Here is a 14,674-nt window from a genome sequence, read left to right on the forward strand (position 1 = left end):
TTAAAATAGCCGTGTTACCAAACTTATTTTAGTACCTAGTAGCCACTAGACACAAACAAGGCAAAGCATGATTTTGAACACTGTGATTGCATTTCATAAGATAAGCAATGATATACTTAGAAACATGTGAACTACGAACTTACACAATAATTAAAAAAAAATACTTTAGCTAAGTAGTCTACGCAGAAAAACTTTTCAGTACCTGTACATTTAGTAAAGATACGACTGAAAAAGGAACAAAATCTATTTTTATGATGCTTTCTTAAGTAAGAGCAACAGGAAGGGTGCGTTCTTAAAATAGCACTGTCCAGTACGGGACTTCCGAAGACAGTTCATTATACTTTTAGCTTCCAATCAAGTTTGTTCATACTGAACTAGTTCTCTTATTCGGGTTTTAGTAAATAGAAAAAGTCCATTTGAAACAATGGTACATAGCTGAGCGCCTACATAGGAATAGTCTTCATACATACCTATATACAAACATTGATTGTGCGCGCAATTTTGCCAAACGCATTGTTATTTTGTATTTTACCTACCTACATATCTAAGTGAGTTCTATTCTTCGAAGTTCGTAAACAAGGAGGATGTCCAACGTCAAACTTGCGATTCGAGTAAGACCATTTAGCGAAAGGTGAGTTTTATTAATTTATTCTCAAATTACTTTATTGGGCATCTACATTTTTTAAGTGGTCCTATGTATGTTTTTTTCCGGGGTTGAGTCGTTTACGCTTATAAACATACTGGACTCTGCTCGCGGGTTTACCCGCGTATCCGTGGAATAAAAAGTATCCTATGTGTTATTCCAGACCATAATCATCCCGATCCCTTCAGCCGTTTTGACGTGATTGAGTAGCAAAAACACAGAAATTCATAAAACGCATTTATAATATTAGTAAAATTAATTCACATACACACCACAATTAGAATTGAGAAAACAATTTATAGATATCATACAATGAGTTCTGTTAATCCACGCGATAAATGTAATTGAACCCGCGGCACCTTGAGCAGCAGTCGGCTGAGCAGCCATTGCGCTACATTAATTTAGACATCGTAAGCGTGACTAGCCGAGCAAGAGGTCTCAGGTTTAATTCCCATATCTGTGTTTTTTTAGTAGTAGTAGTACAGAGTCTAGGTTGGTGCCCGGTATATTGTAACAGTTAGTAGGCTAGTAGGCCCAGGGTACTATTCCATTAAATACCTATCAAATAAATAGTATTTTAATTTTACAGGGAGTTAAGATCGGAGAAGGATCGCGTGCCTGTGGTGAACGTGGTCGACAGTAACACAGTTACGATTACTAATATCAAAGTAAGTCACAATCACATACTAGTACTTATGGATAACTGGGAAGAGCCAGACTTTAAGCATCTAAGGTTGATGGTGCGGTGGCGTACAGGATTAAACGATGGTAGTGATGCAGTGATGTAAGACTAAACAATTATAGTGCACGCTGGTGTAAGACGGGTCAGTCGGCTTTCGAGATCAGTCGAAGAGTTACCATAATCTAATATGTAGGACGAAGATTGGAAACGTGTCTGGTGTATAGTCACAGTATAGGATCTTCCACTGATGCATTAGACTCGTAAATACCGTTAAAAGTGTGCTGTAGATGACTTTCATACATTACATACAGCTACAAGTTCGTATCAGTTATCTATGTAAGTATTTTTTATTGTCTTGTCTTAGGTAAGCATATCTGGAGCGGGCGACAGCCGTGAGCGCATCAGGCAGTACTACGCGGACTACACCTTCGACAGCTTCTGTCCAGTCACACATCCGTCCTATGCGTCACAGGAGAAGGTAACTCTGACATATAATTTTGGGAATTGTTTACTTGAATTTCAAGTTCGGCAGTTAGCCTATTTTACCTCTAGACTAATGGAGAAGTCTATTGTAAAGAAAGAAAATTCCTGAGATCAGACGAATTCCCTGATTCCTACCTGCCACAGCATCGGCACTGCATTGGTAATGCCTTTAATATTGCAGATGATCGATAGCGCCAATTGTTTACCACCAGGAGATGCGTTTGAATATTCCCAATGTCTTAAAAAATGCGTTCCCAGGTCTTCGAAACCATTGGCCAAGAAGTGATATCCAGCGTGTCACGAGGCTGCTCAGCATGCGTGCTGGCGTACGGGCAGAGTGCGACGGGCAAGACTCACACTATGATGGGAAGTGACACACAGCCTGGGTTGGTGCCTCGACTCTGCAAGGCTCTGTATGAACTGCAGCCGTTTGACTTCACTATCAGGTATTACGTGATGTCATAATTTCTTTTTAGTGGTGTGTGATTGTGACTTTTTTATTTTCTTTGGCCTCTAAGTTGTATCCTAAAAGTTCAAGTGGTAGATTATAATCTGCCGATCGATTACTACATAGGTGAAATTCGTTTATGTAGTTCGTAGGTTATCGCTGACTCCCGGTGTATGTTTCTTTATATTTATAAAAGTGGAAATCTTGTGGAAATCCCACTCGAAACCGAAACTGCATATGTAAAATATTGGCAACATTTATCAATTTCGCAGATATTATTTACGAGTAAGTCTCTAATGAAACTTTGTAGTAGAAAGTACCAAGGCTCGGATACCGGTTAAATTTTCAAACCGTTATTATGTACTTGTACGCAAAACCTTTACATTGGGTTTCGTTCGCGAAACCGGTGTTTTTAAACCGGTATTTGGAACAGTATTTTCATAAAGGTTTTTTCGGATTAACCGGTTTAGAGCAATAAAAACCGGTTAATACGACGCACATCAAAGAAACGCCGCGCGCTGTTCAGCTTATTTCAATAATAATATTTCAACGCGTGTACCGACATGCCCCTCGTCGAATAAACCGGTTAATTTAGGTTAAAATAAAGTTCTTTAATGTTCACGTTCTTAAGAAAAGTTCGGAGGAAAACCGATATAAACCGGTATTAACCGGTATTTTTTAAACCGGTTCCGAGCCTTGGAAAGTAAGTACTTTGGAGTAGGAACCAAAGTTTAAAACATAGAATTATTGATTCCACATTATTCCACAAAAGCCATTGTTTGTCCGTAGGTAATTTTTGTTGCTTCTAAGTCTATTTCCAATAGCAGTTTTCGGCAAGTAAATTGTTTGTATCATTTATGCATTCCGTGTGAAGAAGCCATAGGTGTGTGGCACGCGATGCGATTGTCAAAATGAAATGGGTGTCGCGTCATTATTTCATTGGCGTCAATTCTTTCACGGTAAATGATTGTGAACATTATATGCGTAGGCTTTCGTGATAATAATAGTAGATTCTATGTGTATATTTTTTCACCTTTCACATGATTGTCTTTTATATCAAAAATTATAGGACCTACAAAATAAAGTTATTTAAACTATTCCTGGATGGCTTCATCATCGTCAGCATATCAGCCACAAGACATCCACTTCAGAATATGCCTCAGTGACTTCCAGAATAATTGTTGTATCTAATGCCAAAGTCCAGTCAGTTGCTTCTACCAGATTGTACAGATTTGGAGGTAATCATGTAACTCCTCTGATGAAGTTGCGTAAATTCATGCTTGGCACTGATCACGTCCCGTCAGGCGAACCGTCTCCTCTTTTATTTCCCATCCCATAAAAAGAGACCCATGAGACCTGTTTTTTGGTGTCTAAGAAAGTTTATGGTATGGCGCCATAATTTCACTCCTGATGCTCGCTTCCTAAGTATCGCTATATCTCTCGATAACTCTGAAAATCTGGTAATGGATACTTAAGACTTATTAGAGGGCAAACAATAGTCATTGACAATTTACATAGGTAGGTACTTGATGATACCACTTAGATCCTAGGGTGAAGTGTAGGTCCACTTAAGAACTCACTAATGTCGGTTAGTTATTATTGAAATTAGATTTTTCACTAAGTTAACGTACCTATCTCTAACATACAAAAACCTAAAAATCTAATCCTTTCTATAACTTAAATGACACCAACGACCACTTTTTACCAAGAAATATCCGAATAAGTCCTCCAAAGGACATAGGAACGCTTTTCACACCTATAATAGCGCGTTGAAAAGTTGGAACAAATTGTTTTTTTCCACTCGTGTAATATATTGTGGGTTGTATTCGATTAAGTTTGCGTTGTAATAAAGAGGCACCGTGTTTCCTGACCTCAAGGCTGAAATAACACGCGAGCCTTTAGCACCCTGCCATCATGGCATTCATGGCTTTATCTTCGTTATATCTCCCTCCATATACCTCTACATGTGTTCAAGGTGCGGATACAAGAATAATGGGGATACTATCGTATTTGTTGCCTAATAGCTTCACTGTATTGTGGCTGGTGTGTTGTCTTTATTGGGTAAGGTGTTTGTTATTGTCTTGGATTACTAGATCTCTAGATTATCTGAATATTTTATATACTGGAAATTTGATTAAACAACGAAGTTGACAGATAGAAATAATAATAACTTATCTACCAAGCTATCTACTTATCATTAAGGGATCACATCTACATTATTTGTGAGCCCCCAATAAAATGACTGCAAGAAATAGGTAGTGCACGGCAACAGTAAGTCCTTAAATGACTTACTATTGCCGTGCATTTGGAATGGTTATGGTATTTTAGCTTAAGTAAAAATATCCAGAAGATTAGCTATCTTCCCACATAAAAACAACAATTTACTAAAATCATTTCAATAATTCGTTTTTTTTTCAATCAATCCCATGCCGAGATCCCACTGTAAATATTATCTACAAAAATTTCCATATAATCCTTTGTTCATGTAATGTATAAAAATAAACATTTTCATTCTTTCGAAAGAAATTTTTAACACACAAAGAAATAATTTCATTCCAATTCAGTTGGCTTTGTCTAGAATGTGGATTGTAGATTATTTTTCAAACGACAGTAGTTGCTAGTTGGTAGGGCTTCAGCGGCGGTTCATTCCTTCAGTCCTTTCTGAGTTGTGAGTGGTTGTGGAACGCGCCCCGTGTGCAGACGCGTCGCGATATTCTTGCCACCCCTACGGAATCTGCCCATTGTTGTATAGTTCATCTTTTAGAAAATATATAAAGGTAAAGATACTGTTTTTAATTGCGTATATTAGTTTTATGACAGAAGAAAGTGTTTGTTGTTGTTGCTTCATTGAAAAAAAATGTAACTATAATTTCCCGCCGAAAATAATTTAATGTGTACTTTGTGGATTCATGTTTTTTGATCGTAGTTAAGGTTATCGTTTTATTTTATTACGATCAATGAAAAAAAAACTAGATAGATAAATGTGTAAACAAATATTAGTAGGTAACTAATTTATTCAAAATTATCTTAAGGTGATAATGTTTTTAATTGCGTATATTACTTTTATGACAGAAGAAAGTGTTTGTTGTTGTTGCTTTATTTTCAAAAAAGTAACGTACTAATTTCCCGCCCAAAATAATTTCATGTGTAAGTAGGTACCTACTTTGTGGATTCAGTTGTTTTTTTTTAATATTGAATTCGAGATCGTAAGGCTATCGTTTTATTTAATTACGTTACGATAAAAGAAACTATCTTAGATGATTAAACATTAGTTGGTAATCTATTCAAAATTATATTAATGTGTCTATTTTTTTAATTCGAAGGTATAAAGGTACTAATAAATTTCAAGTTCCAAATAATATTGTTCAAGGGTTGACAATAATATCCATGTGTTTAGTTCGTTTTGCGGCGGCGAGTTGTTTTATTGCGTCTGTATCACACGGTGCGAGGTGTCGGACGGCTGCGGTCCCGCCCTCGCGTTCATAATAACTACGTGATTCCAATTGCTTCATTCCCACTATGTATGCTGTTAATATTAATAACATAGACACATAAAGAAGTGTTTTTACAGGTAAACGTCATAAAGAATCACCTTTAGCCTAATTGTCTCGATTTGCAACCATCACTACTGCGTTGCCGACCATACGAGTACTTATCATCATCATCATCATCATCAGCCGAAAGACGTCCACTGCTGAATAAAGGCCAACGGGGAGGCCGTTAGTCCTCTACGTGGAATGATAAGCCGCCTCCAGCATCCACGAATACCTACTTATACTGGAAGCTAATTGTATTGCGCAGTCATCTTCATGAATAATATTAGTTGGTTAGGTTACAAGTGCACTTATTTAGGTATGCAAGCGGATAAAAGTACATAAAAAGACTATCAGAAGAGTCCAGTGTTGCTGACGGCCTAATCTATCGGTTCATAGCAGGAATAGGAACGGGGTGGCTTTTAGCCAGTAAGAGTCTGACTCAATCTCTCTCTTGTCTTACTTCGGCGGAGAGAAGTCATTGGATGAACTTCTCCCGTCAAGAAAAATGAATAATTAAAAGTAAATACTTAGAGTAAAACCGTTCCTATTTACAGAACAGAATATCACGTAATTCTACCACACTAATTTCCACATAGTTAAAACTTCAAACTTAGTTTAAAACAAAGTTTAGTTTTGCGTTAAATTGCGATGATTTATTGCAACGATTAGTGGTGCCGTGACTAACTGGAGTTAACTGGCACACAGTTTGTTAACTCGTTACCTACAGGTGGACAGTTAACAATGGTTAAGTATTCAGAAAAGACTAATTAAACTTCTGGTGTCAATTTGAATATAAATTATAATAGATTTTTTATATTTTCATTATTTCCAATAACATAGGCGGGACTGAAATTTTTTGGGCAATTTAAATATTTTCTGCATGTTCTTAACCACAAAAGGTTACTGAACTGATACACTCGATAAAATTAATGATATCTACAATCCTGTATTTGCCATCAAGATACATTTGCATTATAAGTACCTAAGAAAATCTTGCGTTTATTACAGTCCAATATTAACGAGAACAGGAAAGAAGTCCCTATCTTCTTCTGATTATGTTTGATCAAGATTAAACTTCACAACGATCGCTACAGAGTTTATAATAATATATTTTTTCTGTCAGTTTCTTAGAGATATACAACGAGCGAGTGCACGATTTACTCTCCGGGGAAGTACCGCTCCCTCCCTGCCACTCTCTACCGCGACGCAGAGGAAACGCGCGCAAAGATCTGCGCGTCCGTGAGCATCCCTCCAGAGGACCTTATGTTCAAAGTAAGTAGGTTATTTTTAGCTTGGTAGTTTAACTGTACTGTTGATCCTACTAGACAATCATCATCATCAGCCGGAAGAAATTACTATTTTAACTGCTAAACTAAAGTCTCTATTTTAGTTAGCCACGTTGAACGAGAACCCACCATTTACCTTGCGGTAATGGACACCTTCCACCTTGACGAAATCGTTCTGCGTGTCAGTGGGCTACTTGCTAGAAAAACATAATAATCATTAGTACGGTTTTCATCGTCATCATTACACCAAACAGAAATAAGTATTGCTATCGCTTAATTTTCACTACCTTCATTACCTAATGCTACAATCATAATAGGGTAGATGACAATTTTTTATCTAATGTCCGTCTGGTAGATTATTTTAAAACATAAGACGCGTGTTTATTATTTTCTTACGGGTTAAAAAAAAGTATTTTCGACGATATATTGATTTTAAATAGCGCGCCACTTTTATGCACGTTTTATATTGACGTCCGTGACTCCCACTCCTATAATTTGATTCATTTATGTAAGTATCGTTTCCTTATACAAAAAAATACGTGCCTTTTTCATTACCTAACTGACGGACTTATTTAGTCCGTCCGACTTAAAATTTTTAAACCCCGTCATCATCCCTATTCGCACCCACTCATGCCCATCATACCATTCCACGGGTAGATCTTCGCCGCGTGTCCGTGCAAGACGTGGAGGCTCTGCTCTCGCTGGTAGCAGAAGGCACACGCCGCCGCCGCACCGCAGCCACGCGCCGCAACTCCACCTCATCCAGATCCCACGCGCTGCTTGAGATCACCACACCACACGCCACACTGCACCTTGCTGATCTAGCTGGAAGGTACACTGAACTCACAAAGCCTCTTGTATACTGTAAAAGTTATACTGAACTAGCGAACCCGGCGAATTCCGTTTCGCCACCAATGATTTTCCCTGTTTTCTTGCTTTTCTCTTGATTTTTTCCTGAATTTTCTTGGCTTCTTACCTTTCCAACGAATGTAAAACCATGGAAATCGGTTCGTGCGTTCTGGAGTTATAGCGTCAGAAAGGAAAATCCTACTTATTTTTATATTATAGATTAATAATTTTCCTTCATTTAGACATTGATAATAATATAACTTCTAGCTATCTACTTATACTTGTTTATTTATTTGCTCAATTGTGGTACATGACATAGGTGTTACATACAAACGAGAGAGATCAGCACATTTACCATTATTTTAAAATCTTAGATTATGACTGTTTTTGATAGGACAAAAGGCGGAAACTGACTTTACACACATAACAAACTGTCGCTGTTTATAAAGTAGTCAACTTTGAAATGACATGATTGTATGGTATGCATATATGTAGGCACATAGGCATTCACCCCATTACAAGTTAGTACGAGAGGCTAATGTCCCTAATCCACTGAGCATCGACTAGGTTAAGCTTCGTCGTACCTGTAGAGTGAAGGAAGCCCTACTCTGACTAAATACTTACACAATTTGTTATTCATAGCCATCTACAAAGCTATAGCTGATAGATGAGTAATAGTCATTATCACAGAAATATTGAAAACATCTTTATTAATTTAAATTATTATCTTTAACAATTTCTTTATTATATCTATGTTCATAAAGTCGGTATATAGGTATGCCATAGCATTTCCATACTCACATGGCTCAAGTAATTCGCATAGTTTACAAGTATGGAAAACTGCGTTGCGGCTATGCAAAAGAAGTTAAAATAACTTAGGTTAGTTTGTGTTCTGCAACCGGCTTTATTGACTGTTTATTTCGCGGACGATCTGACTATTTGAGAAAGATAAAACCAGGAACTTAGAGATGTAGATGAACCACAACAAATGATTCCTAGCGCCTGTTTCACCACGTTCACGCCCGATAAACTTATTGACAGATATCTGATACATAGCGGCCATCCAAACATTGTGAAACAAGTCCTTAGAGCACCTAATATGCATTAATTTAAACAGAAAATTATGTACAGTAAAACAATAAAAAATGCACCTCTGTCTTACCTCCTCCTCAAGAAATATCAGTTGAGATGTTCCGAGCACATTATAAGCACGTTAAGAAATATTTTTTATTCATTTACGCAGATTTATGCTAAACATCACCAACTAGTATTGTTGGTCAATCACGTTGCTAAATATGGCGGCACAATCTTACTTCGTTATGGAGAAATATCTACGTTTATTTTACAAGGAAAAATAAAATGCTAGAGACAGTCATAAATCAATATTTGAACTTGTATTATAGGTTAGGTACATACTTACTTCATGCCTGCAGGGCAAATTAAATGTAAATTAACTTCAAATTATAAAACATCATAAACAGTTGCCCTATTGTCCTTATTAACGCTTCTACTTCTCTTCTTACACATACTTTTTACATTAGACCTGGAGAAAAACACCTTCGCATATTCCTTTAGGGCATAAAATGAGGTAACGTTAAAATACACATACTGTACGGGCACTAAGTACATAGAACAGGTACTAAGCAAGAATACCTATAGAATTAAAAGTTTAGGCATTAGTACTAACATTACATTACACAATACGCTTCAAATTAATGGGGAAAAGCTCTACTAGTTTCGAGTTACATAGGGCCTCTTCATCATAAGCAGCGTGCGCAGACGCGGCGACGTCGCGCATCCTACTGTCGCGTACTCGAAACTAGTAGAGCTTTACTCCATTAATATACGAGTAAACCGTAATTTTTAGTTAAGTTAGTATGTCTCACGATAGTTATTGTAAAAATACGCTTGTATTAATTTGGTGTTTTCTGTGCAGTGAGAAAGCAAGTTGGGAAGGTTGTGGCGGCGGCCGGCAGAAGGAAGGCGCTAACATAAACAAGTCTTTGGTTGCACTTAGCAACGTCATCTCAGCACTAGGTATGTAATGAATGCCTAATTACCCCCTTCCCAATCTTCCCAATCCCCGATTCCCCAACTACCCTTAAATTCCTAACCCCAAAAGGCCGACAACCCACTTGTAACGCCTCTGGTGTTTCGGATGTCCATGGACGGCGGCGATTGCACCATCTGGTGATCCGTAGGCTCGTTTACCGGCTTATATACCATAAAAAGACTACTTGCTTTTCACCTCAATCTATGTATTACATAAATACATATGTTTTTTTTGGTATAGTTTCTTAGTGTTACAAAACTAGGTTTTGAGTACAATTTTGGAATTGTGTAAAAGATTTGGATCATCGATATGAAATTAATCGATCATTACGACATCATCAGTCCGTGACTATTCACTTTTGGACCATGGGCTTCCTCTGCAAGAGGTGGTCTTGCCTTACATCCATGCTTGGCAGACGGGTTGGAGAGAACCCTATTTGAAAGGGTTCGGATTATCAGAGATCATTGCAGCCTGGCCTCTATCAAATGTGCAGTCCCATGTTTTCATGACGACGCCCGCGGGAAAAAATAATCATTAATTTATCTCATTACAGAAAAAAAAGGTTTGTTTCGCTATTTTCGTTTCTGATTTTGGAACAGTGATTCTCAGCTAGATAAACGTGATCAACACGAAGTTCTAACACGTGAGCAGGTGTTGCGACACACATATATATATATATTATACTGAGTAGATTAAGACATCGTTCTATGAATCAGTACAGCGACAGATTTGAACAGCGTATGATTTGCTAATTAGATTAAATTAGGTGTCTGGTCGAGAAACTGCGCAGACGCCAACTATATTTCATTGCTGGATCAAACCAAACGACTATTATTGGTTTCGTTGATCCTTGAAATCGGTTCAGTACTAATGTAGAGTAGAAGGCTCGCTCATAATTTAACAATTTAACTAGCTACAAGTGGGTCTTTTCACATGTGCTCCTTTTCACACTCCTACGAATAGGAAAATAGAATTATATTTTAAACTACTCAAAATATATTATATCTGCTTCTACGAGCGGTTCATAGAGTTTACGAGCTAAAAAACTAGCTCTAGGTCACACATATTTTGAAATAGCTGCTATGTGGTAAAAGTGCATGCAAATTGGCAAAACGTGCGTCAAATGCCGGTATAATAATGACATTGCAGCATCGGGGTTTTAATCCCATGTAGTCTCTAATGAGGAAAATACACGACTGTTTTCTATGAAACTTTTACTTTTTTTGCATAATATGAAGCTGTTATTCGACAAAGTAAAGGGTTGAGGTAAATTTGTGTATAAGATACAATGTTTAAGGACATAATGTTTGTTTAATTTTAGCTAATAGTTTTAGGTAGGCACACAAAAGACACATGATGAGATTACTATGATCGAAATGGTAATTATACAGGAAATCTGTTTACCAATGCGCTTAAGATTTCTAAGCTGACAAAGTCAACAAACAACCAATCATTGGTTTAATAATTCGTCTTAATATTTTTTGTTGTTAAATAGCCTCAATTTTGTTGTCAGTAAACGGTGGTTCGACGCGAGGCAAATTCGTTCCTTACCGTGACTCGGCACTCACGTGGCTATTGAAGGACTGTTTCACGGGCGGCGCCAGCACGTTTATCATAGCTAGTAAGTACATAAACACATAAGAGAATCATTACAACTCCTCCCCCCACTAACTTAAACAGAAACAATAATTGAACGCCGAACAAGGTTTCGATCTTTTTTATGCACACTCATCGAGTATAAGTATAACAAATATTATAAAATGCATTGCACAACACTAGTTTTGTTTAATTAGAGTGTTAGGTAAGCTACGAGGTCGATGACTAGCTCTCAGATGGAACCTTGACACAAATCAAATGTGTATTAGTTATGCGCAAAAGTTAAATCACAGTCGGTAACAGTTAAAGCAGTTTTGTGTTGAAAGCTGTTTTGACCTTGACCGATGCAATCATACACCCATTAAACCTAACACGTGTTTGTTTACATCAAAATATTCCTACTGGAATTAATGTGATGTGATGATCGTTTTGTAATATGTTTGTTTATGCAGCTGTGTCTCCAAGTGTCGTCTGCTACGGTGAGTCGGCCTCAACACTTCGTTGGGCGGCCCGAGCTCGCCAGCTCCCGACACCCCGCACTGTCAGTTGTGGATCGCACGTCGCAACCAGAGCTGCGTTACAAGCACAGCTGAATCAACTCATCTCTGAACTCTCAAGGAACCATATTCGATATGTACGTAGAAGTATCTTGTGATTTAAATCAATAACCGCGAAATAACTAAAAATTACATGTGACTAATTTTTTTCAGGTACCAGAAACCGGTAAAATCTTATTTGATGAAGAACATTGGGCACCACGTGTAAATCAAAATGATTCTCGACATGAAGATTTAAATAAAGCAGCAATCATAGGCAACATTATGAATATTGCGCGTCCCAAACCTGACGCGACCAATTCTGAGTCCACAGCATCATCAGTAGCTAGCGGCAGTTCAGATGTCATTAACACCGTGGATAAAAATTTGACAATTGCAAGTGAGATTAATAAAGAGATGGACAAATTGTTCGGACCAGCTCTGGAGAGAGCGAGCAGCGGAGATGACCTTAAAGTAGTTGCTCCACTAAGACATAAAAAAAGACAATTCAGATCTCAAGAAGTTTTAGCAAATGACGACATGTCGACAGTAAGCCAAAGCAGCAATTTGGTGACTACTCTACCAAGTCAAAGTGAAGCTAGTATAAATGAAGCACCGAGTACAGATAAAACAAAAGTCCCTCATATAACTATCCTGCATGACAATCAGCGGGCAGAAATTGTAGCGTCAGTAACAGAACGACTTTATACAAAACTAAAAAAGAAGGAAGAAGCTGCTGTCTCTAAAGTAGAATCAATGGTAGACAGAAAAATAATGGAACCATTAAGTGAACTAAAGATCTGCACAAATGCACGCCAGAGACTTATGGAGTTAAGTCAGAAAGCTATTCGAAATAAGAGAAGGATAGGAATACCAGCGCATACACAGACAAGACTAACGGTGACTCGTGTGAAAGATCAAGCTGTTGATGTGCAAACAGATCTTTATTCATACGTTTCCAGAAATAGACATCCTTATGCATTTTGTCGAGACGTAGCTACTGAGACGGTGCCAATGACACCCCGTTGTAAAGAAATAGCCGTCGGACCAACGGGATCGCTCCACTCTAGTGACATATCTACAGAAACGAGGAGAGTAACATATAAAAATTCATACGTCATGACTGATATGGTAACTCAAAACGAACGATGCACTCAAACAATAATTGTACCTCCACCTAGAAGAAGAAAACGTTCATCTACATCAAAACACGTTTGTTGTAAGGAAAATCGTAACTTGTCAGAAGAATGTATTTCTGCTCCAGTAATAAGTATAAACATTTCACAGGTGTACCCTGTAGATACAGAATCTCAAAGTTCTGATGATAATTCTGAAAAGTTGAACGGAACACAGAGTAAATCCAGTATTGTAACAAGTACTCCAGATCTTTTAACAAACCACAGTACAATTGACCCACAAAACGTAATTGATATAAAGGAAGATGAAATATGTGTTTTGGTTAATGTGGCAGAAGAAAGAAAAGTTCCCATAATCATCCAAGATGACGATGATGCGAAATCAATCGATCCTGTAAAGCACCATGAGGAGTTTCCAGACACAGAAGACTTCACCTTGCCAAGAGTATGTCCCAACTCTGTAAGAAAAGCTAATTCTTCAGAGATTAAAAACATGATACTAGGACGGAACCAAAATATTTATCCTTACAATATAATATTATCACCGCCAAAAGAAAGGGATTCCAAACGCATAGTTACATTCAAAGAAAATCATGCAGACAATTCGAATGCTGCTTCAGAAACTAGAAATATGGATGAAACTAATGATAACACAACAGATAAAAATGAAAGTGCTTCTGATTTGACAACATCTGATAAAGATTTTCCGTTGGAAAAGGATTATGAAAGCATATATTCTGATTCTACAGAATCGAGCAAAGTAGATACTGACTCCTTCATCTGGAAACAAGGCAGTAGTCGGACAATGGGATGCTTAAAGAAAAACTACGTTCCTGTTTATAAAAGTTCCAAATACAAAACAACAAAAGCGCGAGTTTTCAATGATTTCTTGGGCTTAGAATCTGAAGGGCATCAAGTAGGTCTTAATAGTTATGAAACGCGCGAAAACATAAGAGATGTCAGCTCCAGTGATAGTAGAGACACAGATAATGGTTCAGAGTATAGAAGTAGAAGACGCAGGCCATATTTCGAAAATAAATCTTATTATGATCGTGTTAGAGACTATAGTGATGATGTGACCGAATATCAGAGTATAGAAAGAAAATTAATAGATTCTTGCAATAATTTGGAAGAATCAGTCAATAGATATGAAAATTATGTTTCTAATTCTAAGGAAAGTATGAAAATAGACAGTGGTGAGAGCGGGACACGTAGGCCCAAGGAGTACTTACAGCATTTGGTACAATTAAGGCGAGAGGTGGTTAAGGCAGAAAGCGATAACACTGATAGTTCATCAATAGATATATTCCACAAATAGATCTTCGGATCTGTGGATTTAGCTGTAAGTTTAAACTTGTAATTTAAGTTGGTGTATTTTTGTAATCAATATTTATTAATAAACTGATTTATTTAAATTACTTGTTTA

General features: G+C 37.4%; 1 protein-coding gene across 1 annotated transcript; it reads left to right on the forward strand.

Annotated features, from left to right (window-relative positions):
• The first annotated feature begins 214 nt into the window (after nt 1–214).
• On the forward strand, nt 215–14,663 carry LOC118275761 (kinesin-like protein KIF18A). The gene is made up of 10 exons (XM_050695462.1): nt 215–631; nt 1,233–1,311; nt 1,690–1,803; nt 2,067–2,254; nt 6,916–7,064; nt 7,736–7,910; nt 9,864–9,964; nt 11,494–11,601; nt 12,029–12,210; nt 12,287–14,663. The coding sequence occupies exons 1-10, from the start codon at nt 585–587 to the stop codon at nt 14,564–14,566; spliced, it is 3,423 nt and encodes a 1,140-aa protein (XP_050551419.1). The 5' UTR covers nt 215–584; the 3' UTR covers nt 14,567–14,663.
• Nucleotides 14,664–14,674: the final 11 nt, after the last annotated feature.

Source organism: Spodoptera frugiperda, chromosome 8 (genome assembly GCF_023101765.2).
Source record: "Spodoptera frugiperda isolate SF20-4 chromosome 8, AGI-APGP_CSIRO_Sfru_2.0, whole genome shotgun sequence".
In the NCBI taxonomy this organism is placed as follows: domain Eukaryota; kingdom Metazoa; phylum Arthropoda; class Insecta; order Lepidoptera; family Noctuidae; genus Spodoptera; species Spodoptera frugiperda.

Bases quoted from the DNA above. Each gene is read 5' to 3' on its own strand.
- LOC118275761 (XM_050695462.1), top strand. From the start codon at position 585: ATGTCCAACGTCAAACTTGCGATTCGAGTAAGACCATTTAGCGAAAG. The intron at 2,255-6,915 runs GTATTACGTGAT...TTTTTCTGTCAG, and splicing joins CCGTTTGACTTCACTATCAG to TTTCTTAGAGATATACAACG. The intron at 7,065-7,735 runs GTAAGTAGGTTA...TTCCACGGGTAG, and splicing joins CAGAGGACCTTATGTTCAAA to ATCTTCGCCGCGTGTCCGTG.